Source organism: Stenella coeruleoalba, assembly GCF_951394435.1.
Source record: "Stenella coeruleoalba genome assembly, chromosome: 1".
Lineage (NCBI taxonomy): Eukaryota > Metazoa > Chordata > Mammalia > Artiodactyla > Delphinidae > Stenella > Stenella coeruleoalba.
In genome coordinates, this window is record NC_137169.1 from 65,672,920 (window position 1) to 65,700,340 (window position 27,421).

The 27,421-nt window shown below is 38.2% G+C and overlaps 1 protein-coding gene across 1 annotated transcript in view; it reads left to right on the top strand.

The window, feature by feature from the left end:
* The window catches only part of MSH4 (mutS homolog 4), a 98,045-nt gene that overhangs the window by 64,374 nt on the left and 6,250 nt on the right, over positions 1 to 27,421 (top strand). The window contains exons 15-17 of the mRNA XM_079900428.1: positions 95 to 295; positions 15,167 to 15,285; positions 16,572 to 16,700. Of these exons, the coding sequence (XP_079756554.1) occupies positions 95 to 295; positions 15,167 to 15,285; positions 16,572 to 16,700 (449 nt within the window). The remainder of the gene's footprint in view (positions 1 to 94; positions 296 to 15,166; positions 15,286 to 16,571; positions 16,701 to 27,421) is intronic.

Consider the following 27,421-nt stretch of genomic DNA (forward strand, 5'->3'; position numbering starts at 1 on the left):
CCAGGTAAAATCACTGAAGTATAAACAGTATGTACATACCACAAAATCTTTAAGTATAAATATATTAATCTTTCAAAAACATTTTTCTCTTTAGTTCGGCCAGAGTTTACTGATACTTTAGCAATCAAACATGGATGGCACCCCATACTTGAAAAAATATCTGTGGAAAAACCTGTTGCCAACAATACCTATATTACAGAAGGGAGTAATTTTTTTATCATAACTGGACCAAATATGAGTGGGAAATCCACATATTTGAAACAGATTGCTCTTTGTCAGATTATGGCCCAGATTGGTAAGTTGTGGATTTACTTTATAATTACCAATTCTGCTCCCTATTTAAAACATTTTGTGCCCACTGTTTTATTTTTATTTTTTTAACATCTTTATTGGAGTATAATTGCTTTACAATGTTTTGTTAGTTTCTGCTGTATAAAAAGTGAATCAGCTGTTTGCTTACATATATCTCCATATCCACTCCCTCTTGCATCTCCCTTGCACCCTCCCTATCCACCCTTCTGGGTGGTCACAAAGCACCAAGCTGATCTTCCTGTGCTATGCAGCTGCTTCCCACTAGCTATCTGTTTTACATTTGTTCGTGTGTATATGTCAGTGCTACTCTCTCACTTTGTCCCAGCTTACCCTTCCCCCTCCCCGTGTCCTCAAGTCCATTCTCTACGTCTGCACCTTTATTCCTGTCCTGCCCCTAGGTTCATCAGAACCATTTTTTTTTTTTTTTAGATTCCATATATATGTGTTAGCATACAGTATTTGTTTTTCTCTTTCTGAATTACTTCACTCTGCATGACAGACTCTAGGTTCATCCACCTCACTACAAATAACTCAATTTTGTTTCTTTTTATGGCTCAATAATATTCCATTGTATATATGTGTCACATCTTCTTTATCCACTCATCTGTGAATGGACACTTAGGTTGCTTCCATGTCCTGGCTATTGTAAATAGTGCTGCAATGAACATTGTGGTACATGACTCTTTTTGAATTATGGTTTTCTCAGGGTATGTGCCCAGTAGTGGGATTGCTGGGTCATTTGGTAGTTCTATTTTTAGTGTTTTAAGGAACCTCCATACTGTTCTCCATTGTGGCTGTATCAATTTACATGCCCACAAACAGTGTAGGAGGGTTCCCTTTTCTCCACACCCTCTCCAGCATTTATTGTTTGTACATTTTTTGATGATGGCCATTATGACCAGAGTGAGGTAATACCTCATTGTAGTTTTGATTTGCATTTCTCTAATGATTAGTGATGTTGAGCATCCTTTCATGTGTTTGTTGGCAATCTGTATAACTTCTTTGGAGAAATGTCTATTTAGGTCTTCTGCCCATTTTCGATTGGGTTGTTTGTTTTTTTGATATTGAGCTGCATGAGTTCCTTGTATATTCTGGAGGTTAATCCTTTTTCAGTTGCTTTGTTTGCAAATATTTTATTTGATCCATTTGAAGTTTATTTTTGTGTATGGTGTTAGGGAGTATTCTAATTTCATTCTTTTACATGTAGCTGTCCAGTTTTCCCAGGTCCACTTATTGAAGAGGCTGTCTTTTCTACATTGTATATTCTTGCCTCCTTTGTCAAAGATAAGGTGACTATATGTGCGTGGGTTTATCTCTGGGCTTTCTGTCCTGTTCCATTGATCTATATTTCTGTTTTTGTGCCAGTACCATACTGTCTTGATTACTATAGCTTTGTAGTATGTCTGAAGTCAGGGAGCCTGATTCCTCCAGTTCCATTTTTCTTTCTCAAGATTGCTTTGGCTATTTGAGGTCTTATGTGTTTCCATACAAATTGTCAAATTTTTTCTAGTTCTGTGAAAAATGCCACTGGTAATTTGATGGGGATTACTTAGAATCTGTAGCTGCTTTGGGTAATATAGTCACTTTCACAGTATTGATTCTTCCAATCCAAGAACATGGTATATATTTCCATCTGTTTGTATCATCTTTGATTTCTTTCATCAGTGTCTTGTAGTTTTCTGCATGCAGGTCTTTTGCCTCCTTAGGTATATTTATTCCTAGGTATTTTATGTTTTTGTTGTTATGGTAAATGGGAGTGTTTCCTTAATTTCTCATTCTGTTTTTTTGTTGTTAGTGTATAGGAATGCAAGAGATTTCTGTGCATTAATTTTATATCCTGCTACTTTACCAAATTCATTGATTAACTCTAGTAGTTTCCTGGTGGCATCTTTAGGATTTTCTATGTATAGTATCATGTCACCTGTAAACAGTGACAGTTTTACTTCTTCTTATCCTACTTGGATTCATTTCATTTTGTTGTTTTCTCTGACAGCAGTGGCTAAAACCTCCAAAAGTATGTTGAGTAATAGTGGTGAGAGTGGGCAACCTTGTCTTGTTCCTGATCTTAGAGGAAATGCTTTCAGTTTTTCACCATTGAGAATGATGTTGGCTGTAGGTTTGTCATATATGGCTTTTATCATGTTGAGGTAGGTTCCCTCTATGCCCACTTTCTGGAGAGTTTTTATCGTAAATGGGTGCTGAATGTTGTCAAAAGCTTTTCTTGCATCTATTGAGATTATCATATGGCTTTTAATACTTCAGTTTCTTAATATGGTATATCACATTGATTGATTTGCATATATTGAATATATATTGCATATATCCCTTGCATTCCAGGGATAAACCCCACTTGATCATGGTGTATGATCCTTTTAATGTGCTGTTGGATTCTGTTTGCTAGCATTTTGTTGAGGATTTTTGCATCTATGTTCCTCAGTGATATTGGCCTGTAGTTTTCTCTTTTTGTGACATCTTTTTCTGGTTTTGGTATCAGGGTGATGGTGGCCTCGTAGAATGAGTTAGGGAGTGTTCCTCCCTCTGCTATATTTTGCAAGAGTTTGAGAGGGATACGTGTTAGCTCTTCTCTAAATGTTTGATAGAATTTGCCTGTGAAGCCATCTGGTCCTGGACTTTTGTTTGTTGGAAGATTTTTAATCACAGTTTCAATTTCAGTGCTTGTGATTGGCTTGTTCATGTTTTCTATTTCTTCCTGGTTCAGTCTTGAAAGTTTGTGCATTTCTAAGAATTTGTCCATTTCTTCCAGGTTGTCCCATTTATTGACATATAGCTGCTTGTAGTAGTCTCTCATGATCCTTTGTATTTCTGCAGTTTCAGTTGTTACTTCTTTTTCATTTCTAATTCTGTTGATTTGAGTCTTCTCCCTTTGTTTCCTGATGAGTCTGGCTAATGGTTTATCAATTTTGTGTATCTTCTCACAGAACCAGCTTTTATTTTTATTGGTCTTTGCTGTTGTTTCCTTCATTTCTTTTTCGTTTATTTCTGGTCTGATCTTTATGATTTCTTTCCTTCTGAGAACTTTGGGGTTTTATTGTTCTTCTTTCTCTAATTGCTTTAGGTGTAAGGTTAGGTTGTTTATTTGAGATTTTTCTTGTTTCTTGAGGTAGGATTGTATTGCTATAAACTTCCCTCTTAGAACTGCTTTTGCTGCATCCCATAGGTTTTGGGTCATCATGTTTTCATTGTCATTTGTTTCTAGATATTTTTTGATTTCTTCTTTGATTTCTTCAGTGATCTCTTGGTTGTTTAGTAGCATATTGCTTAGCCTCCACGTGTTTGGTTTTTTTTTATTTTTTTCCCCGTAATTGATATCTAGTCTCATAGCGTTGTGATTGGGAAAGATACTTGATATGATTTCAATTTTCTTAAATATACCAAGGCTTGATTTGTGACCCAAGATATGGTCTTTCCTGGAGAATGTTCCATGAGCACTTGAGAAGAAAGTGTATTCTGTGGTTTTTGGATGGAATGTCCTATAAATATCAGTTAGGTCCATCTTGTTTAATGTGTCATTTAAAACTTTTGTTGCCTTATTTATTTTCTGTTTGGATGATTTGTTGATTGGTGTAAGTGGGGTGTTAAAGTCACCAACTATTATTGTGTTACTCTTGATTTCCCTGTTTAAGGCTGTTAGCATTTGCCTTATGTATTGAGGTGCTCCTATGTTGGGTGGGTAAATATTTACAGTTGTTATATCTCATTCTTGGATTGATCCTTTGGTCATTATGTAGTGTCCTTTGTCTCTTACAATAGTCTTTATTTTAAAGTCTATTTTTCTGATATGAGAATTGCTACTCCAGCTTTCTTTTGTTTTCCATTTGCATGGAATATCTTTTTCCCATCCCCTCATTTTCAGTCTGTATGTGTCCCTAGATCTGAAGTGGGTCTCTTGTAGAGAGCATATGTACAGGTCTTGTTTTTGTACCCATTAAGCCAATCTGTATCTTTTGGTTGGAGCACTTAACCCATTTATATTTAAGGTAATTATCGATATGTATGGTCCTATTACCATTTTCTTAATTGTTTTGGCTTTGTTTTTGTAGGTCTTTTCCTTCTCTTGTGTTTCCTGCCAAGAGAAGTTCCTTTAGCATTTGTTGTAAAGCTGGTTTGGTGGTGCTGAATTCTCTTATCTTTTGCTATCTATAAAGGTGTTTTTTTTAAAGATTATTTTAAAAATTTATTTGCTTTTGGCTGTGTTGGATCTTCATTGCTGTGCGCAGGGGTTTCCCTATTTATGGCGAGCAGGGGCTACTCTTCATTGTGGTGCACGGCTTGTCATTGTGGTGGCTTCTATTGTTGTGAGCACGGGCTCTAGGTGTGTGGGCTTCAGTAGTTGTGGCACATGGGTTCAGTAGTTGTGGCTTATGGGCTCTAAAGCGCAGGCTCAGTAGTTGTGGCGCACTGGCTTAGTTGCTGCACAACATGTGGATCTTCCCAGACCAGGGCTCAAACCCATGTCCCCTGCCTTGGCAGGTGGATTCTTAACCACTGCACTACCAGGGAAATCCCTTGTCTGTAAAGGTTTTAATTTCTCCATCGAATCTGAATGAGATCCTTGCTGGGTAGAGAAATCTTGGTTGTAGGTTTTTCCCTTTCATCACTTTAAATTCGTCCTGCCACTCCCTTCTGGCTTGCAGAGTTTCTTCTGAAAGATCAGCTGTTAACCCGATGGGGAATCCCTTGTATATTATTTGTTGCTTTTCCCTTGCTGCTTTTAATATTTTTTCTTTGTATTTAATTTTTGGTAGTTTGATTAATATTTGTCTTGGTGTGTTTCTCTTTGGGTTTATCCTGTATGGGACTCTCTGCACTTCCTGGACTTGATTGACTATTTCCTTTACCATGTTATCGAAATTTTCGACTATAATCTCTTCAGACATTTTCTCAGACCCTTTCTTTTTGTCTTCTTCTGGGACCCCTGTAATTCGAATGTTCCCATGTTTAATGTTGCCCCAGAGGCCTCTGAGCCTGTCCTGAATTCTTCTCATTCTTTTTCTTTATTCTGCTCCCTGGCAATTATTTCCACCATTTTATCTTCTAGCTCACTTATCTGTACTTCTGCCTCAGTTATTCTGCTATTGATTCCTTCTAGAGTATTTTTAATTTCAATTATTGTGTTGTTCATCACTGCTTGTTTGCTCTTTAGTTCTTCTAGATCCTTTTTAAATGTTCTTGTATTTTCTCCATTCTGTTTCCAAGAGTTTGGATCATCTTTACTATCATTACTCTGAATTCTTTTTCAGGTAGTTTGCGTATTTCGGCTTCATTTGTTTGGTCTTAATGGTTTTTACTTTGCTCCTTCGTCTGTAACATACTTTTTTGTCATTTCATTTTCTATTTTTTTGGTGGGTTGTGCTGCATTCCTGTCTTACTGGTTTTTTGGCCTGAGGCGTCCAGCACCAGAGTTTGCAGGCAGTTGGATAGAGCTGGGTCTTGGTGCTGATATGAGGACCTCCAGGAGGCCTCACTCCAATTGATATTCCCTGGGGTCTGAGGTTCTCTGTTAGTCCAGTGATTTGGATTTGGAGCTCCCACCACAGGAGCTCAGGCCTGACCTCCAGCCTGGGAACCAAGATTCCGCAAGCTGCATGGCGCGGAAAAAAAAGAAAGAAAAGAAAGGAGCAGTACAATATCAAAGAATAATAAACAAAATAAAATTAGAAAGATAAAAAATATATTAGGAAAAATAAAAATATAATTGAAACAACTGCAACAAGGTAAAATAAAACCACAACAGAAAAAAAAAAAAAAAAAGGAGGGCCTCCGGGGGGAACAGGCCAAAAGGAGAGAACAATAACAAAGTATAAAGAATAAAAGAAAATTAGAAAAATAAAATATTTATTAGGAAAAATAAAAATATAAATGAATGAACAACAATGAATCAACAAGGTAAAACAGAACCCGAATCTAAAAGAGGGGGAAAAAAAGTCTTGGCTTTGGGGGTGGAGTTGAGGGGGGGGAACTTAACAAGGGGTGGGGTTTAGGGCAGGGCAGGACCTAGGCGGGTGGGGGGGTGACGTTTGAGCATGGGGCGGTGACTAGGCTGAGGACCCATGCAGCCAGAAAAGGCCTTGGTGGTGGGGCCTAGGTAGGGTGACATTCAGATGTGGGGTGGAGCCTCTACTTAGGACCTGTGCTGAAGGGGAGAGGCAGCACGTGGAAAGGAGGGCCTCTGGAGTGTGGGGTTCTGGAGTTTGGAGATAAGGCCCTGAGGGAGGGTATGTGGGTGGGGTTTAGGCCCAGCGCATTGGAGGGTGTCTCCAAGTGTAGAGGTAGGGCCCTGGATGGGAGTGTAGGGGCAGGGCTTGGGCTCTGCACGTCAGGAGGGAGCCTCTGAAGGCAGAGGATTAGTCCTGGGAACCCAGCAGGCTCCCCAGTGCCTAAGTGGACAGGGAATTCCCAGCACTGGCTGTGTTCCCTTCCTCCTCTGCATGCCCCACCCCACCGTGTCTTCCAGTGTCTCCTCCAGGGTCTCCCCCGTCCCTACTGGACCCCTAACCGTGGGTGGGTCCCACTGGGTGTAGGAATACCTATCCTTCCCCAGCCACCCTTCAGGGGTGCCAGTCTCAGAGGTCCGGCCTTTACTTTTGCTCTCCTCCCTCCCTCCCACTCCCTCAGGACCCGCCAGGCTGGAGGGGCCCTTGGTGGACAGAGGATCAGGCCTTGGATCTCAGCAGGGTCCTGGGGGCCCAAGTGGGCAGGGGAAACCTGGCCACACTCCCTTTTGATTCTCTGCCCTCCCAATGGTTCCCCAATTTCCCCCTTCGGGTGTGGGATCCCTTCCCCTCCCCCAGCTGCCCCTCAGGATCACCAGTCCCATCCCACCTCCACTTCTCCTCCCGCTTCACTCCCCACATGCCCCACGTCCTACCCGGTCACTGGGGGTTCCTCCCATCTCCTTAGGTGTCCGTGGCCCTCCAGTGGTGCCTGGTAGGTGCCCTAGTTGTGCAGAGACACGAATTCTACATCCTCCTAGTTCACCATCTTGACTCCGCCTGTGTCCAGTATTTTAGATCTAGGTGCGTAATTAACCCAAGAACAGTTTGGAGTAGATTTTCTTACCTAAAAGTATAATAGTGTCTAATATATATACATACCATAAGTTTTACTATTTGGTATTTATTAAGCTCCATCCAGTTTGGATTACATTGTACTGAAAATTTTGTTGGATATGACAAAAGTAGAAATTGCCTTACAATAGCTATTAGTGTTGCATCAACTACTGCTAAACTGAATCATATAATTATCTGAGATTCAAAAAGTTCGTTGGGAGGAAAAGTGAAATAAGTAGGATAAACTGCTGCTTCTAATAACCCATGTAAGATTTTCCCCAAATTATAACATTGGGCACAGAAACATTTCCCTTACTTAATTTAAGGGGTACCAATAACTTGGCTACAGCAACTGATATATTACACACATGTGTGTATACACACACATGTAAGTGGCTATCACTGGCCCAACATTGTTACATATTTCTTGTCATAGAGGCATACTCACTGCTTATCTCTGAAAACTGGGTTCCTTGAGGACTATATGAATCAGAGATGAGATGATTGGTCCTAATGCAGTGGTTCTCAAGCAGGGATGATTTTGGTTCCCCTCATCCCCTGGAATTTGGCAATGTCTGGAGACATTTTTAATTGTAACAACTGAGGGGAGTATAAAATCCAGAGATGCTGCTAAATATCCTGCAATGCACAGAACAGCCACCTTCTCCATTTCACCCACCCCACCCCAGTCCACACACATACACAAGAAAGATTTATCCAGCCCAAGATGTGGTTGAAAAACCTTGGTCTAGTGTAATGGATTGTAAGAGAAATACAGCAATAGCAATATTGATCATACAGTACAAATTTACCCTTACTACCAGGAAAGAAAATTAGAGATGAACGAATGAATGAATAAACAGTAAATATTTTATTGAGTTTATAGTTTAAAAGGCCATCTTAGATAACTTCCCTCCCCTTATAAGAATACTGATTCATACGTTACATGATAATCTTACTTCTGTTTGAATTGTTATAAGGAGTTCTATCCTTTAAAAAAACAGGCTATCTAATTGTTGGATAGCTGTAATTGTTAGAACATTCATTATACTGATTTGAAATTTAACTTCCTATAACTTCTACTCACTAGTCCTAATTGTTATCATCTATGCATTTCAGAATCATCTAGTATCTCCTGAGAATAGCCTCTCAAATATTTGAAGAAAATTACTATTACTCTACTTCTCTTGTCACTGTCCATCTTCAGCCTCTGAAATACCTAAAAGTATATATATGATCTGATCATAAAGGAAACAGTAGGACTTGAAAGGCACCAAAGTTAAGAATACAGGCTTTGGAGCTAGACCTAGCTTGTCTAGTTACTGGCTGTATGATCTTAGGCAAATTATTTAACCTCCTTAGTTTTTCTATCTGTAAATAAAAATTATAATAGTACCTATGTCTAAGAAGTGTTGTAAAGATTAAGCGAGATAATATATATAAAATCCTGTGGACTTAAGGGAAGGGTGTGAGAAAGAAAGAGACTTTCCAGATAGAGGTAAGAGAATGTTCCAAAGCACAGAAGCAAAAAACAGTATGATGTTCCCAAGGAACCACAAGGAATCCAGAGGCTTAGTGGTTCTTTTGCTTTGTAGAACAAAGAGTGGCTGTGAGAAGTGGCAGGCTTAAAGCTGGAGAGATGGGCAGGAGTCAGATTGTGAAGGGCCTTAGATACTTAATGGAAGAGATAGAACTTTATCCAGAAATCTGTAGGGAGCTATTGAAATTTAAGTAGGAGAATGGCACAATTGGACTTGAGTTTTAGATAGCTCACTCTGGTTAATGTACGGTTAGAGGAGAGCCAGATTAGAAGCAAAATAGCAGCCAGTAGGTTTCTTTGATATAATGATAAGTTGAGAGCCTTTTAGGTGGAGATAACAGAGAAGGGAAAATATTAACATATACCATATACGCGATATTCTATACTTGATATTTTCACATTTATTTTCACATTTAATCCTTTTGGCAATCCTATGAGAAAGTTGTATTTAAGATAGCTGCTTTCTGAGGTGCGATAATTATAATTGCCACTATTATTATTATTACTTTTATTTTTATTAGTATTATCCTGACTTTTGCTTTCTCTTCCTGCTAGTCCTTATTATTCAGAGATAGATCCTATTCTTCACCTTTGCCTTTCTTTTATTTTATTTTGTTTGTTTTTTGTTTTTTTGCGGTACGCGGGCCTCTCACTGTTGTGGCCTCTTCCGTTGCGGAGCACAGGCTCCGGACGCGCAGGCTCAGCAGCCATGGCTCACGGGCCCAGCCTTTCTGCGGCATGTTGGATCTTCCTGGACCGGGGCACGAACCCGTGTCCCCTGCATCAGCAGGCTGACTCTCAACCACTGTGCCACCAGTGAAGCCCTGCCTTTGTTTTAAATCCTATACTAATCTGGCTTTGTTTGTTCGCCCCCATTATTTCACCATTTTGTCTGTACAGAGTTCTGTATACTTGATACTTTTCCCATTCAACTATTTGTATATTTTTATCTTCCTATGGTTTTAGAATGCCTTTTATATCCCACTTTGTAGAGAGGTATATTAATCAGATTGATTTGTTTTCAAAAGATGAGTATTTTAGATTAGTTAGCCTGATAATTTCTCAGACAGAAACAGTCTTGTGGATGAAAATTTACCTTATTAAAAAAAGGACATATTTAAACTGATGAAGGAGAAAAACCTACAACCAAGATCTGATTCAGCAAGGATCTGATTCAGATTTGAAGGAGAAATTAAAACCTTTACAGACAAGCAAAAGCTGAGAGAGTTCACCCCACCAAACCAGATTTACAACAACTGCTAAAGAATCTTCTCTAGTCAAGAAACACAAGAGAAGGAAAAGACCTACAATAACAAACCCAAAACAATTAAGAAAATGGGAATAGGAACATACATATCGATAATTACCTTAAATGTAAATGGTCTAAATGCTCCCACCAAAAGACACAGATTGGCTGAATGGATACAAAAACAAGACCCATATATATGCTGTATATAAGAGACCCACTTCAGACCTAGAGACACATACAAACTGAAAGTGAGGGGATGGAAAAAGATATTCCATGCAAATGGAAACCAAAAGAAAGCTGGAGTAGCAATTCTCGTATCAGACAAAATAGACTGTAAAATAAAGACTATTAGAAGAGACAAAGAAGGACACTACATAATGATCAAGGGATCAATCCAAGAAGAAGATATAACAATGGTAAATATTTATGCACACAACATAGGAGCACCTCAAAACGTAAGGCAAATACTAACAGCCATAAAAGGGGAAATTGACAGTAAAACGTTCATAGTAGGGGACTTTAACACCCCACTTTCACCAATGGACAGATCATCCAAACAGAAAATAAATAAGGAAAAAAAGCTTTAAATGACACGTTAAACAAGATGGACTTAATTGATATTTATAGGACATTCCATCCAAAAACAACAGAATACACATTTTTCTCAAGTGCTCATGGAACATTCTCCAGGATAGAGCATATCTTGGGTCACAAATCAAGCCATGGGAAATTTAAGAAAATTGAAATTTTATCAAGTATCTTTTCCGACCACAATGCTATGAGACTAGATATCAATTACAGTACAAGATATGTAAAAAATACAAACACATGGAGGCTAAACAATACACTACTTAATAACGAAGTGATAACTGAAGAAATCAAAGAGGAAATCAAAAAATACCTAGAAACAAATGACAATGAAAACACGATGACCCAAAACCTAGGGGATGAAGCAAAAGCAGTTCTAAGAGGGAAATTTACAGCAATACAATCCTACCTTAAGAAACAAGAAACATCTCAAATAAACAACCTACCCTTACACCTAAACGAATTAGAGAAAGAAGAACAAGAAAACCCCACAGTTAGCAGAAGGAAAGAAATAAAGATCAGATGAGAAATAAATGAAAAAGAAATGAAGGGAAAGATAGCAAAGATCAGTAAAACTAAAAGCTTGTTCTTTGAGAAGATAAACATAATTGGTAAACCATTAGCCAGACTCATCATGAAAAAAAGGGAGAAAACTCAAATCAATAGAAATAGAAATGAAAAAGGAGAAGTAACAACTGACACTGCAGAAATACAAAAGACGATGAGAGATTACTACAAGCAACTCTATGCCAATAAAATGGACAACCTGGGAGAAATGGACAAATTCTTAGAAATGGACAACCTGCCAAGACTGAATTAGGAAGAAATAGAAAATATGAACAGACCAATCACAAGCACTGAAATTGAAACTGTGATTAAAAATCTTCCAACAAACAAAAGTCTAGGACCAGATGGCTTCACAGGCGAATTCTGTCAAACATTTAGAGAAGAGCTAACACCTATCCTTCTCAAACTCTTCCAAAATATAGCAGAGGGAGGAACACTCCCAAACTCATTCTACGAGGCCACCATCACCCTGATACCAAAACCAGACAAGGATGTCATAAAGAAAGAAAACTACAGACCAATATCACTGAGGAACATAGATGCAAAAATCCTCAACAAAATGCCAGCAAACAGAATCCAACAGCACATTAAAAGGATCATACACCATGATCAAGTGGGGTTTACCCCAGGAATGTAAGGATTCTTCAATATATGCAAATCAATCAATGTGATACACCATATTAACAAATTGAAGGAGAAAGACCATATGATCATCTCAGTAGATGCAGAGAAAGCTTTTGACAAAATTCAACACCCATTTATGATAAAAACCTTGTAGAAAGTAGGTATAGAGGGAACTTTCCTCAACATAATAAAGGCCATATATAACAAACCCACAGGCAACATCGTACTCAATGGTGAAAAACTGAAAGCATTTCCACTAAGATCAGGAACAAGACAAGGTTGCCCACTCTCACCACTCTTATTCAACATAGTTTTGGAAGTTTTAGCCACAGCAATCAGAGAAGAAAAGGAAATAAAAAGGAATCCAAATCGTGAAAGAAGAAGTATAGCTGTCACTGTTTGCAGATGACATGATACTATACATAGAGAATCCTAAAGATGCTACCAGAAAACTACTAGAGCTAATCAATGAATTTGGTAAAGTAGCAGGATATAAAATTAATGCACAGAAATCTTTGGCATTCCTATACACTAATGATGAAAAATCTGAATGTGAAATCAAGAAAACACTCCCATTTACCATTGCAGCAAAAAGAATAAAATATCTAGGAATAAACCTACCTAAGGAGACAAAAGACCTGTATGCAGAAAATTATAAGACACTGATGAAAGAAATTAAAGATGATACAAATAGATGGAGAGATATACCATGTTCTTGGATTGGAAGAATCAGTATTGTGAAAATGACTCTACTACCCAAAGCAATCTATGGATTCAGTGCAATCCCTATCAAACTACCAATGGCAATTTTCACAGAACTAGAACAAAAATTTCAGAATTTATATGGAAACACAAAAGACCCCGAATAGCCAAGTTAATCTTGAGAACGAAAAACGGAGCTGGAGGAATCAGGCTCCCTGACTTCAGCCTATACTACAAAGCTACAGTAATCAAGACAGTATGGTACTGGCATAAAAACAGAAATATAGATCAATGGAACAGGATAGAAAGCCCAGAGATAAACCCATGCACATATGGTCACCTTATCTTTTCTAAAGGAGGCAGGAATGTACAGTGGAGAAAGGACAGCCTCTTCAATAAGTGGTGCTGGGAAAACTGGACAGCTACATGTAAAAGTATGAGTTTAGAACACTCCCTAACACCATACACAAAAATAAGCTCAAAATGGATTAAAGACCTAAATGTAAGGCCAGAAACTATCAAACTCTTAGAGGAAAACATAGGCAGAGCACTCTATGACAAAAATCACAGCAAAATCCTTTTAGACCCACCTCCTAGAGAAATGGAAATAAAAATAAAAATAAACAAATGGGACCTAATGAAACTTCAAAGCTTTTGCACAGCAAAGGAAACCAAAAGACCAAAAGACAACCCTGAGAATTGGAGAAAATATTTGCAAATGAAGCAACTGGCAAAGGATTAATCTCCAAAATATACAAGCAGCTCATGCAGCTCAATAACAAAAAAACAAACAACCCAATCCAAAAATGGGCAGAAGACCTAAATAGACATTTCTCCAAAGAAGATATAGAGTGCCCACAAACACATGAAAGAATGCTCAACATCATTAATCATTAGAGAAATGCAAATCAAAACTACCATGAGATATCATCTCACACCGGTCAGAATGTCCATCATCAAAAAATCTAGAAACAATAAATGCTGGAGAGGGTGTGGAGAAAAGGGAACACTCTTGCACTGCTGATGGGAATGTGGGTTGATACAGCTACTATGGAGAACAGTATGGAGGTTCCTTAAAAAACTACAAATAGAACTACCATATGACCCAGCAATCCCACTACTGGGCATATACCCTGAGAAAACCATAATTCAAAAATAGTCATGCAGCTCTATTTACAATAACCAGGAGATGGAAACAACCTAAGTGTTCATCATCGGATGAATGGATAAAGAAGATGTGGCACATATATACAATGGAATATTACTCAGCCATAAAAAGAAACAAAATTGAGGCTTCTCTGGTGGTGCAGTGGTTGAGAGTCCACCTGCTAATGTAGGGGGCGCGGGTTCGTGCCCCGGTCCGGGAAGATCCCACATACCGCGGAGCGGCTGGGCCTGTGAGCCATGGCTGCTGAGCCTGCGCATCCGGAGCCTGTGCTCGGCAACGGGAGAGCCCACAACAGTGAGAGCCCGTGTACCACAAAAAAAATAAATAAATAAATAACGAAATTGAGTTATTTGTAGTGAGGTGGATGGACCTAGAGTCTGTCATACAGAGTGAAGTAAATCAGAAAGAGAAAGACAAATACCGTATGCTAACACATATATATGGAATCTAAGGGAAAAAAATGTCACGAAGAACCTAGGGGTAAGACAGGAATAAAGACACAGACCTACTAGACAATGGACTTGAGGATATGTGGAGGGGAAAGGGTAAGCTGTGACAAAGTGAGAGAGTGTCATGGACATATATACACTACCAAACATAAAATAGATAGCTAGTGGAAGCAGACGCATAGCACAGGGAGATCAGCTTGGTGCTTTGTGACCACCTAGAGGAGTGGGATAGGGAGGGTGGGAGGGAGGGAGACGCAAGAGGGAAGAGATATGGGAACATATGTATATGTATAACTGATTCACTTTGTTATAAAGCAGAAACTCACACACCATTGTAAAGCAATTATACTCCAATAATAATGTAAAAAATAAATAAGAAATAAAGATCAGCTGTTAACCTTAAAAAACAAAATTAAGTGTTTTGCATTCATTCTAATTATGGGTATTTCTGTACTCTTCTAATAACAGATATTTCCTAATATATCTTTCTATAATGATTTTATCAACTTGAGCTTCGTAACCATTTCCTTCAGATTTACATATTTTGAGTATTCTTTATCATCTAAATATATAAAATTTTTGTCATGTTTATAACTTTTCTAATATACTTGAATATATATTATCTATTTTCAACTTCCAAATAACTGTACAATAGGTAGGATAAGTATTTCCATTTTTTATGTGAGGAAGATGAAGCTGGGAGAATTAAGTGCTGTCCAAGGTTGTACAGCAAATGACAGGGCTGGGGCCACATCTTCTAGTTCCATACCCAGTGATCTTTCCACCACATTAATTCTTAGGCTAGTAAATAATCTGAGTTGGTGGAAAGTGCAAAATGTTAGTAGTACTTATGTTTTATAAAAGCATCTCAGTTTACTTTGACCTTATATTTTATAGGATCATATGTTCCAGCAGAATATGCTTCCTTTAGAATTGCTGAACAGATTTTTACAAGAATAAGTACTGATGATGATATTGAAACAAATTCATCAACATTTATGAAGGAAATGAAAGAGGTACCCAAGCTCAACTTTTCTTCTGTTAAAAGCATATTGAATTCTCCTGTTAATGGTCAGTTATAACATAAGAAAGTATTCTTATACTAAAGCATGCAGATGTGTTTATACTCCTCTACAAGAGCCAGAGGGCAGTCAAAGACAGCTTCCTAATTTCTGTCTTATGTGGAAATGGAAGCAAATGTTTTAATGAAAAATATAGCTTTAAAGAAAAAGCTAGTATTATTGAGTGATAAAAATGCGCATTCATGTTTTTGTGTGAAATATATAAAAGACTTCAGAAAACAATGACCTATTCAGGAACACTTTGCATAATATCTATTGTTCCTGTTAAGCTTGGTTTTAAAATAAAAGATCACTGTGTTAAAAGGCTTTTAAAAATCATCCACTTCTGTGCTCTTGTAGAATTTTCACTTCCTCTAACAAAGTACGTATCATCACCTATTTTTGATCTGAGCAAATGTCAAGTAAGCTTGAAGGGCTAAAGGAATTCAGTACAGCTCTTGGGCTATCTTTAGTAGGTAGGAGTTATTGGATCACTATGCAGATAACTTTTTTTCTTTAGATAGCGGGAGAATAAAGTTATTTGCCCACAGTATATGATATTTATATAATTATGTAGTATGTGTTGACTATATATGGGAGAATATAGCAATATACTAGGTGTTTGAGGTGTATTTTTAAGTGGTCCTAGCTCTCAAGAAGCTTAGTTCTATGGAAAGCTAAAATGGCCATGAAGGTTACTATTGTGTCATGTCATATGTCTTTATTGGGCATGGGTTTAAGTTTCTTTAATTGGGAATCAATGGACTTGGATGCTTTTCCCTAAATTTTTCTTTTCATTTTTACTGGCTATAGAGATGGTAAAATAAATTTGAGAGATAGTTCCGTGCGTTTTATGACAACAATTGATTAATCATTTGTAGAGAAGAAAATGACCATCTTTGTGCTTTATTTAAACATTTAATTCATTGGTTTATTTCACTGTATCTGAAATACCAATATTTTAGATAATGTTTATTTACCCTGTTGTCTCATACACATATGCATATGACTATTTATGTACACTCCAAAAATGTATTCTGTTAATACATTTATTCTATTGGAATTACTAAGTAATGAGATTTTTAGAAAGAAAAGCAATGCGTTAGTTTCTGCTCAGCAGGATTTCTCTGTAAAAATATATTTCAAATGAACTAATTATGAGACTGGATTTTTCCTCATTTTTTCCTATAATAGTGACAGCTGTTTGGTCACAATGAATAATACTGAAATTATATTTTCAGATAGCATATATTCTACATAATGCTAATGACAAATCACTCATATTAATTGATGAACTTGGCAGAGGTACTAATACAGAAGAAGGTATTGGCATTTGTTACGCTGTTTGTGAATATCTGCTGAGCTTAAAGGTATTCTTCTCTATTTATTTTAAGTACATTAATTTTGAGCCTTTATTAAAATTTCTTTTATTGAATGAAAGATTTTTAAAATTGTACAGTGCCTTACAATTTTCAAAAGTTTCACCCAGATAATTTCATATAATCCCATAATAACCCTTTTTCTTTTTTCCCCTGCCCATATATTGCCTCTGCCTCCTTCCCTCTCCCCACTGGTAGCCACTAGTTTGTTCTCTATATCTGTGAGTCTGTTTCTTTTTGTTTTATTCACTTTGTGTTGTAGTTTTAGATTCTACATATAAGTGATACCATACAGTATTTGTCTTTCTCTGTCTGACTTATTTCACTTAGCATAATGCCCTCCAAGTCCATCCATGTGGCTGCAAATGGCAAAATGTCATTCTTTTTTCAGACATGGAAAACAAACATAAGGTTACCAAGGAAAAGTGGGGAGGGGTAAACTAGGGATTAACAGATACACACTATTGTATACAAAATAGATAAACAACAAGGACCTACCGTAGCACGGGGAACTATATTTAATATCTTGCAATAACCTATAATGGAAAAGAATCTGAAAAATAATATATATATATTCTTTTGCTGTACATCTGAAACATTGTAAATCAACTATACTTCAATTAAAGAATTTTTCATTCTTATTAATGGCTGAGTAGTTTTCCACTGTGTGTGTATGTGTGATATATATATGTATATATATATACCACATCTTCTTTATCCACATATCTGTTTTTATAAATTTATTTTATTTTATTTATTTTGTTTTTGGCTGCACTGGGTCTTCATTGCTTCGCGTGGGCTTTTCTCTGCTTGCAGTGAGCGGGGGCTACTCTTGGTTGTGGTGCACGGGCTTCTCATTGCGGTGGCTTCCCTTTTTGGGAGCACGGGCTCTAGGTGTGTGGGATTCAGTAGTTGTGGCACATATGCTCAGTAGTTGTGGCCCACAGGCTCTAGAGTGCAGGCTCAGTAGTTGTGGTGCACGAGCTTAGTTGCTCCATGGCATGTGGGATCTTCCCGGACCAGGGCTTGAACCCGTGTCTCCTGCATTGGCCGGTGGATTCTTAACCACCGCGCCACCAGGGAAGCCCTCCATATACCTGTTGATGGACACTTAGGTTGCTTCCATACCTTGGCTATTGTAAATAATGTGTTGAGTCCTTTTTTGATGTATCCTTTATACATTCATTACAATTGGATTTTACAGGCACCTACAAAATGGCTCATTAAACAATTTTAGTTAATAAAAACATACCATAGCATTTATAGTTTCTTCATTTCTGATGGAAGCAAGAACAGTTAATATGATAGTCATGATGTACAAAATGAAAGGAGGAAATCAAGAAATAAAAATAATGTCAAAACTAGTCACTTGGCTTTAATTTAATCAAATTAAATAGCAAAACATGAAAACATTTCAATAATTGACTCTATGTGTAATAACATTGACTGTGATGTCACAACATGAAGTAAACTATGTATCTGAGTCACTTTATGGAAAATCTACTTAGCTGAGATTTCACTTCTTTAAAGGAAATGTTTTTTCATAAATCAACTATGTTAAACAAACTATGATTTTTGCTCTATTATTAAGGTAACTTGTAAAATATTTTTAGATAATCACTCAAAATATATACTGGTATGAAAAAACTTAAATAAAAATATTTTTCTATATTTAAAGTACCTTAAAATATCCCTAAGATGAGGTTCTATACCTTAAATGAGTCCACAGTGATTTATTATATATAGAATAAGAAAAATCTTTTTTTCTTTTTTTTCTTTTTTTTATATTTTTCATGTTTTTCTTTTCTTTTTTGAGAAAAATCTTATTTTATACTTAAAGAAGGATATGTGATGAATCAGAACTAATGTTAATAGATAACATTAGTCTTTGTAATTCTGAATCTATTTCAGTCGATAAGAATTTCTCATATAAATAAGATGCATATATTACTTATTGGGATTAGAACCTAATTAGTAACAGTGTTGCTAAATTTTATATGTCAGCTTGACTGGTCTATGGAGTACCCAGACATGTGGTCAAACATTTTCTGGGTGTATCTGTGAGGGTGTTTCTGAATGAGATTAGAATTTGAATTGGTAGAATGAGTAAAGCAGATTGCCCTTTCTAATGTGGGTGAGCCTTAGCCAGTCACTTTTGAGTGGGGCCCAGTTGAAGGCCTGAATAGAATGAAAAGATTGACCCCTTGGAGTAGGAGGAAACTCCTGCCTGACTACCTTCAGTCTTGAACATCGGTTCTTTCCTGCCTTTAGTCTGGAACTGAAACATCAGCTCTTTCTGGGTCTTGAGCATGCTAACATTTAGACTAGAACTACACCGTTGACCCTCCTGGTTCTCAGGCCTTTGGACTTGGAGTGGAACTACAGCATTAGCTTTCCTGGGTCTGCAGCTTGATGATTGCAGATTTGGGGACTTGTCAGTCTCCATAATCATGTGAGCCAATTCCTTATAATAAATCTTATTCTTTCTCTCTACAGACAGACAGAGACACAGACACACACCCACGTACACACACACACAAATATATCCTATTAATTGGTTTCTCTGGAGAGCCCTGACTAATACAGATTTTAATATCAAGAGTGGTTCTAGGGGAACAGAATTTTAAGGATGAATGTTTTGAGTTAGTTCTGGAGTTTCTAGAATCGATTTTCTAAGCTAATTAGATTTAAAGATACTAATGACTCTATTTCCAGTAGTAAAGAAAGCACTGGTAGTCCATAGTGTGATCTAGCAATAGAAATATGTAAGATATCACCATTGGATATTCTTTTTTTTAATTTTTTAAATTATTTATTTATTTATTTTTGGCTGCATTGGGTCTTTGTTGCTGCACACAGGCTTTCTCTAGTTGCAGCAAGTGGGGGCTACTCTTCACTGTGGTGTGCAGGCTTCTCATTGTGGTGGCTTCTCTTGTTGCGGAGCACGGGCTTTAGGCGCGCGGGCTTCAGTAGTTGTGGCACGCAGGCTCGGTAGTTGTGGCTCACGGGCTCTAGAGCACAGGCTTAGTAGTTGTGGTGCACAGGCTTAGTTGATCTGTGGCATGTGGGATCTTCCTAGACCAGGGCTCGAACCCGTGTCGCCTGCATTGCCAGGTGGATTCTTAACTACTGTGCCACCACAAAAGTCCCACCATTGGATATTCTTAATCAACCACTTATAAGAAGCAAGGAGCTGGGTAACTGTGTATATGATACTTTCAAACGTTTTTGGCAAACTAACAAATATAATGAGATTGGCTGGTTGCTTCTAATTTGCTGAACAAAGTGGGGAAAGAAAAGATGAGTTCAGGAATTCAAATTCCTGAGTAAATCCGTGCCTTAATGACCTGAAAGCTTCTATGTACGTCCTGAAGGAGACTCTTATCTCCTATAGCCTGAGGTTACTGAAAATCAAACCCAGAGTCTCATTCTTTGACTGGCTGAATTACAGTGCAAGTTGAACTCCCAGCCACATAGTAGCGACTCTATTTTTAAAGTCAAAACATTGATTGGCAAGGAATAGGATCCTGAAGGTTGGAGTGGAGACATGTGGGAAGACTCTAATAAAGCTGGGGACATTGAACCTCTAAGTTCTAATGAGTCTTCTTTGCCAGTGGAAGAGGCTTCTCTACCCTCAGTGTGAGTAGCATCCCCAGCCCATATGAGGGGATTAAGTCTGCTTTGTCTGAAGAAACTGTAATGACTTCCCCTAAGGCAGTTGCCATGTAAAACAATGCTAATTCTCCTCAGGATCCACCCTTACCATCCTTCTATGCTTCTAAACTATAAATAGACTCAGGTCCCAGCAGGCCCATAAAGGTGAGGTATGAAGTGTGGCCCATGAGGAGGTACACTACACTTCAAAAGAACTACTTGAGATTTCTAATAAATACAGATAGAAATCTGGGGAACATGTATGGAACTGAATATTAAGGATGTGGGATAATGATGGAAGGAACATGAAGTTGGATAAGGCCAAATTTATTGATATGTACTCACTAAGCAGAGGTTTTGAATTTCATGTTGCAGCTCAGGATGTTTGGTTCGTTAGTTGAAACATGAACCAAAATGTAGCCCATAGTGAGTGACTTGCAAATGCTGTATCTGCCTTGGTTTAATGTAAAGGAAAAGATTCAGAGGATTAGGGAGATTGGAATGTTATGGATTTGTCATTTAAGACCTACTCACCTACTCTGCAAGGGTCCAGAAGACATACCTTTCACCGTGACTGTGAGAAATAAATTTGTGAGGAGAGCCCCAACATCCTTAAAGAGCTCTGTGATCACTCTTCTCTGTAGGTCATATCTTACAGTGGAAACTGCAGTCACTGAATTAGGAAACCTGAATACAGTGGGAGTAATTGGATCTTGCCATAGCAGGATGTACCAATGGATGGTACTCTACTACCAAAGGCAAGACAGGCATGGTTACCAAAACAGACATCAGAGTCCAAGCAGCAATCAGACTAGTCTTGACTTGGGCAGTCATATGGCATTTGCTAGTTGATTGTGGTGTCCCTAGAAGTGAAATAGAAAGGAAGCTTATTAAATTCGTACGTGATCTGTATAAGCAGAAAAGTTTTAGGTCAGGTGAACAAAAGTCTAGCCTGAACCATAAAAAAGAGAGTCAGGGCCCCTCAGCCAGTTTCTAGATCTGAGCCAGTTTACAGATCTAGAAGTTCTTAAATGAAGGGGAAGCCAGGACCCCAGGAGAAGGGACTCTGGTACACTCCAAAAATGTTTTATGTTAATTTTTCTCCCAGCCTTCTCCAAAGGGACCTACAGCCTTTTACCAGGGTAACTGTGCATTGGGGAAAGAGGAAATAATCAGGCTTTTTGAGGGCTACTAGACACTGGCTCTGAACTGACTCTAATTACAGAGACCCAAAACATCACTGTGGTTTACCAGTCAGGGTAGGGCTTATGGAAGTCAGATGATCAATGGAGTTTTAGCTCAGGTCTATCTTACAGTGAGCCCGATGGGTATGCAACCCATCTTGTGATTATTTTCCCAGTTCTAGAATGTATAATTGGGATATGTGTATTCAGCAGCTGGTTAAATCCCCACATTGGTTCCCTGACCTGTGGAGTGAGGACTGTTATGGTAGGAGAGAGCAAATGGAAGCCACTAGAACTGTTTCTTGGTAGGAAAATAGTAACCCAAAGCAGTACCCCATTCCTAGAGAGATTGGAGACATTAGTGCCACCATCAAGGACTTGAAAGTTGCAGGGGTGGTGATTCCCATCACATTCCCATTTAACTCATCTATTTTGCCTGTGCAGAGGACAGATGGACCTTGGAGAATGACAATGAATAATTGTAACCTTAACCAGGTGGTGACTGCAATTGCAGCTATTTGTACCAGATGAGATTTCATTGCTTGAGCATATTAACATATCCCGTGGTACCTGGTATGTGGCTAATTAATCTAGCCAATGCATTTTTCTCCATACCTGTCAATAAAGATCACCAGAAGCAGTTTGCTTTCAGCTGGCAAGGTCAGCAGTACCCCTTCACTGTCCAACTTCAGGGGTATATCAGCTCTCCAACTCCGTCATAATCTAGTTTGTAAGGATCTTGATTCCTTTCGACAGGATATCACACTGGTCCATTACATTGATAACATTATGCTGATTGGACCTAGTGAGAACAAAGTAGCAACTACTCTAGACTTATTGGTAAGACATCTGTGTATCAGAAAGGGGAGATAAATCCAACAAGAGTACAGGGGCCTAAAGACCTGTACTCTGAAAACTTAGAAGATGATGAAAGAAATTGAAGACAACACAAACAGATGGAAAGATATACCCTGTTTTTGGATTGGATGAATCAATATTGTTAAAATGACTGTACTCCAAGGCAATCTACAGATTCAGTGCAGTCCCTATCAAATTACCAATAGCATCTTTTACATAAGTAGAACAAAGAATTTTTTAATTTGTATGGAAACACAAAAGACCCCAAATAGCCAAAGTAATCTTGAGAAAGGAGTACGAAGCTGGAGGAATCAACCTCCCTGACTTTGGACTATACTACAAAGCTGCAGTAATTAAAACAGTATGGTACTGGCACAAAAAAACAATCAATGGAACAGGATAGAAAGCCCAGAAATAAACCCACGCACCTATGGTCAAGTAATCTATGACAAAGGAAGCAAGAATATATAATGGAGAAAAGACAGTCTCTTCAATAAGTGGTACTGGGAAAATTGGACAGCTACATGTAAAAGAATGAAATTGGACCATTCTCTAACACCATACACAAAAATAAATTCAAAATGGATTAAAGACATAAATGTAAGACTATAAAACTCCTAGAGGAAAATATAGGCAGAATACTCTCTGACATAAATTGCAGCAATATCTTTTTGGATCTGTCTCCTAGAGTAATAGAAATAAAACCAAAAATAAACAAATGGGACCTAATTAAATTTAAAAGTTTTTGCACAGCAAAGGAAATCGTAAACAAAACAAAAAGACAATCTACAGAATGGGAGAAAATATTTGCAAATGATGCTACATACAAGGGCTTAATTTCCAAAATATACAAACAGCTCATACAGCTTAATATCTAAAAAACAAACAACCCAATCAAAAAATGGGCAGAAGATCTAAATAGACACTTCCCCAAAGAAGACATATAGATGGCCAACAGGCATCTATGAAAAGATGCTCAGTATCACCAATTATTAGAGAAATGCAAATCAAAACTAAAATGAGATATTACCTCTCACCAGTCAGAATGGCCATCATTAAAAAGTCTACAAATAATAAATGCTAGAGAGGGTGTGGAGAAAAAGGAGCCCTCCTACACTGTTGGTGGGAATATAAATTGGTGCAGCCACTCTGGAGAACAGTATGGAGGTTCCTTAAAAAACCAAAAATAGAGCTACTGTATGATCCACCAAATCCCACTCCTGGGCATATATCCAGAGAAAACTATAATTTGAAAAGATACATGCACCCCAGTATTCATAGCAGCACCATATACAATAGCCAAGGCATGGGAGCAACCTAAATGTCCATAGACAGATGAATGGCTAGAGAAGATGTGGTATGTGTGTGTGTGTGTGTGTGTATGTGTGTGTGTACACACACATACACACACACAGTGGAATACTACTCAACCATAAAAAAGAATGAAATAATGCCATTTGCAGCAACATGGATGGACCTAGAGATTATCATATTAAGTGAAGTAAGTCAGAGAAAGACAAGTATCATATGATATCACTCACATGTGGAATCTAAACAAAATGATACAAATGAACTTATTTACAAAACAGAAATAGACTCACAGACATAGAAAACAAACTTATGGTTACCAAAGGGATAGCAGGGGTTGGGGGAGACATAAATCAGGAGTTTAGGATTAACATATATATGCTACTGTATATAAAATAGGTAAACAACAAGGACCTCCTGCATAGCACAGGGAAGTATACTCAATATCTTATAATAACCTATAATAGAAAACAATCTGGAAAAGAATATACATATATGTATAACTCAATCACTTTGCTATACAATTAAAACTAACACAATATTGTAAATTAACTATACTTCAATTTTTAAAAAATGTAAAAGGAAAAAGTATAGGGGCCTTCTACCTCAGTGAAATTTCTAGGAGTCCAGTGACATGGGGCATGTTGAGTTATCCCTTCTAAGGTGAAATATAAGTTGTTACACCTGGCCTGTCCTACAGCTAAAAAGAGGCAAAATATATCGTTGGCTTCTTTGGATTTTAGAAACAACCTATTTCTCATTTGGATGTGTTACTCCAGCCCATTTACCAAGTGACCTGAATACTGCTAGTTTTGCATGGGGCTCAGAGCGGGAGGAGGCTCTGCAACAGGTTCAGCATTGCAAGCTGCTCTGCTACTTAGACCATATGATCAAGCAGGTCCAATAGCGTTTGAAGTATCAGTGACAGATAAGAGATGCTATTTGGCCCCTTTGGCAGGCCCTTTGTAGGTGACTTGTAGCACAGGGCATTAGGATTTTGGAGCAAAGCCCAAAGCCCTGCCATCCTCTGTAGATAACTACTGTCCTTTTGAGAAACAGCTCATGGCCTGCTACTGTGCCTTAGTAGAGACACAATGATTAACCACGGGCCACCAAGTTATCATGTGACCTGAGCTGCCCATCATGAGCTGAGTGTTATCTGATCCACCAGCCATAACGTTGGGCATGCACAGCAGCACTCCATCATCAAATGGAAGGGGTATATACATGATTGGGCCTGAGAAGTCCCTGAAGGCACAAGTAAGTTACATGAAGGCATGGCCCAAGTACTCATGGTCCCCACTCCTACTAAACTACTTTCTTTCACCTTGTACCTGTGGCCTTATAGCGAGTTGACAGGGGAAGAGAAGACTTACCTTGTTTACAGATCGTTTTGTATGATATTCAGGTGCTACCCAAAAGTGGACAGCTCTAGCACTATAGTCCCTTTATAGTCCCTGAAGAACACTGGTGAAGGAAAATTGTCTGACTGGGCAGAACTTGAAGCATTGTACCTGGTTGTTATTTTGCTTGTGAGGAGAAATGGCCGGTTGTGTGATTATATATCAATTCATGGGCTGTAGCCAATGGTATGGCTGAGACTTGGAAGGAATATTTTTGGAAAATTGGTGACAAGGATGTTTGGGGAAGAGGGATGTGGATAAATCTCTCTGAATAAGCAAAAAAATGGAAATATATTTGTGTCCCATGTGAATACTTGCCAAAGAGTGGCCTCAGGAGAGGAGGATTTTAATAATCAACTGGATAGGATGACCTGTTCTGTGGATATCAGTCGGCCTCTTTCCCCAGCCACCCCTGCCATCACCCACGGGGCTCATGAACAAAGTGGCCATGGTAGCATGGATGGAGGTTGTGTATGGGCTCAGCAAAATAAATTTCCACTCACCATGGCCAACCTTCCCAGTCTGCACTGAGCCTCTGATACAGCACCATTCCCCAAGATGATTAGCCAGCTGCCTGGTGGCAGGTTGATTATGTTGGACCACTTCCATCACGAAAAGGGCAGCAACTTGTTCTTACTGGACTAGATACTTACTGTGGATACAGAGTTGCCTTCCCTGCATATGTGGCTTCTACAAAAACTATCCCCCATGAACTTAACAGAATGCTTTATCCACCATCACAGCATACCACACAGAATTGCAGAATTGCTTCTGATTAAGGAACTCACTTCCTAACAAATGCAATGCAGCAGTGGGCCCGTGTTCATGGAATTCACTTGTCTTATCATGTTCCCCACCATCCTGAAGCAGCTGGCTTGATAGTAAAAATATAATTATTGCTACTTACTTTTTTTTTTTTTTTTTTTGCGGTACGCGGGCCTCTCACTGTTGTGGCCTCTCCCATTGCGGAGCACAGGCTCCGGACGCGCAGGCTCAGCGGCCATGGCTCACGGGCCCAGCCGCTCCGCGTCACGTGGGATCTTCCTGGACCGGGGCATGAACCCGCGTCCCCTGCATCGGCAGGCGGACTCTCAACCACTGCGCCACCAGGGAAGACCGCTACTTACTTTTAAGGAGCCTAATTTCTAATCTAGTATCTTTAGTGCCTAGCACAATCCTTGCAATATAAAGGTCCTGAATAATTATTCGTTAAGTCTAATTAACCCGAAATAGAGTTTACAGAGTTACTAGAATAGATTGATTTGATATATAAAATTTGAGCATGTTATTGTTATTATGAACATGGTCTCTAAATATTGATAGTTTACTGGGTTTCTAAATATTTTCCTGTTGCTTTGTAAATTTGGTTTGTTTTATACCACTTTTTGGTTTGTTTAGTAGTTTTTGAGATTTATTATTTTTCTGTCATATACAAAACCATTCCTCCCTCTGCTACCCCCTTTCCATAGTTGATAGCCATTTGCCAGTCAGATATTTTCTTTTTAATGTCTTAATATTTAAAATTTCCACTAATCACCTATTTAGTTTCTCACTTGTATCTTAAAACATAACGAGTTAGAGTCATATCTCCTTCTGCTTCAGTAACTCTGGGCAGGAAGCCACTGTGCTGGTCAAAAGTCACTTGAACCATCTCCATCAAAATCACCTAAAGTACTTAGGGAAAATGCAGTTCCCTGGGGCCCTAAATTACACTGCTGATTGTTAGAATGTGAGCGGGATAAGCACCAAGAATTTGCATCTTTAACAAGCTCTCCAGGGGATTACTAAAGTTTAAGAATCATTGTACTAAGCAGTGTCCTCAACCTTTTTTCCCCTTAAGTACCTATCCCAAACACAATGCAAATATAAAAGCAAAAACCTTTGCAATTTCAAATACCTAAGACAATCCATTGATTTCACTTTCCCAAAACTACTTATATGGAAGGAAGCTAGTTTTAAAGTAAAGGTTTTTAAAAGTTGAGGGAAATTTTATTATTTCATTTGTGGATTACTTCTCTAATAAATGATTACCTCAGTTAGTAGCTTTATTTCTGGTAAACTTCATCCTTTCAATATCTTCAGGTTTCTTTTTTTAGGATTTTTGCACTTGTTCTCTTTCCCATAGCATAACATACGTGTGTGTGTAATCATAATAAATAGTTTTTCTTCATTGAATATAAAATTTCAAAACATTTTAAGATGAATCGACCATGTTAGCGTCAAAGTTCATCAGTTTCATTTCTACATTTCTGCTAAGCTACTTAGAAGGTTAAACTAAAAATTTATGTTTAAATAGTTAAAATAA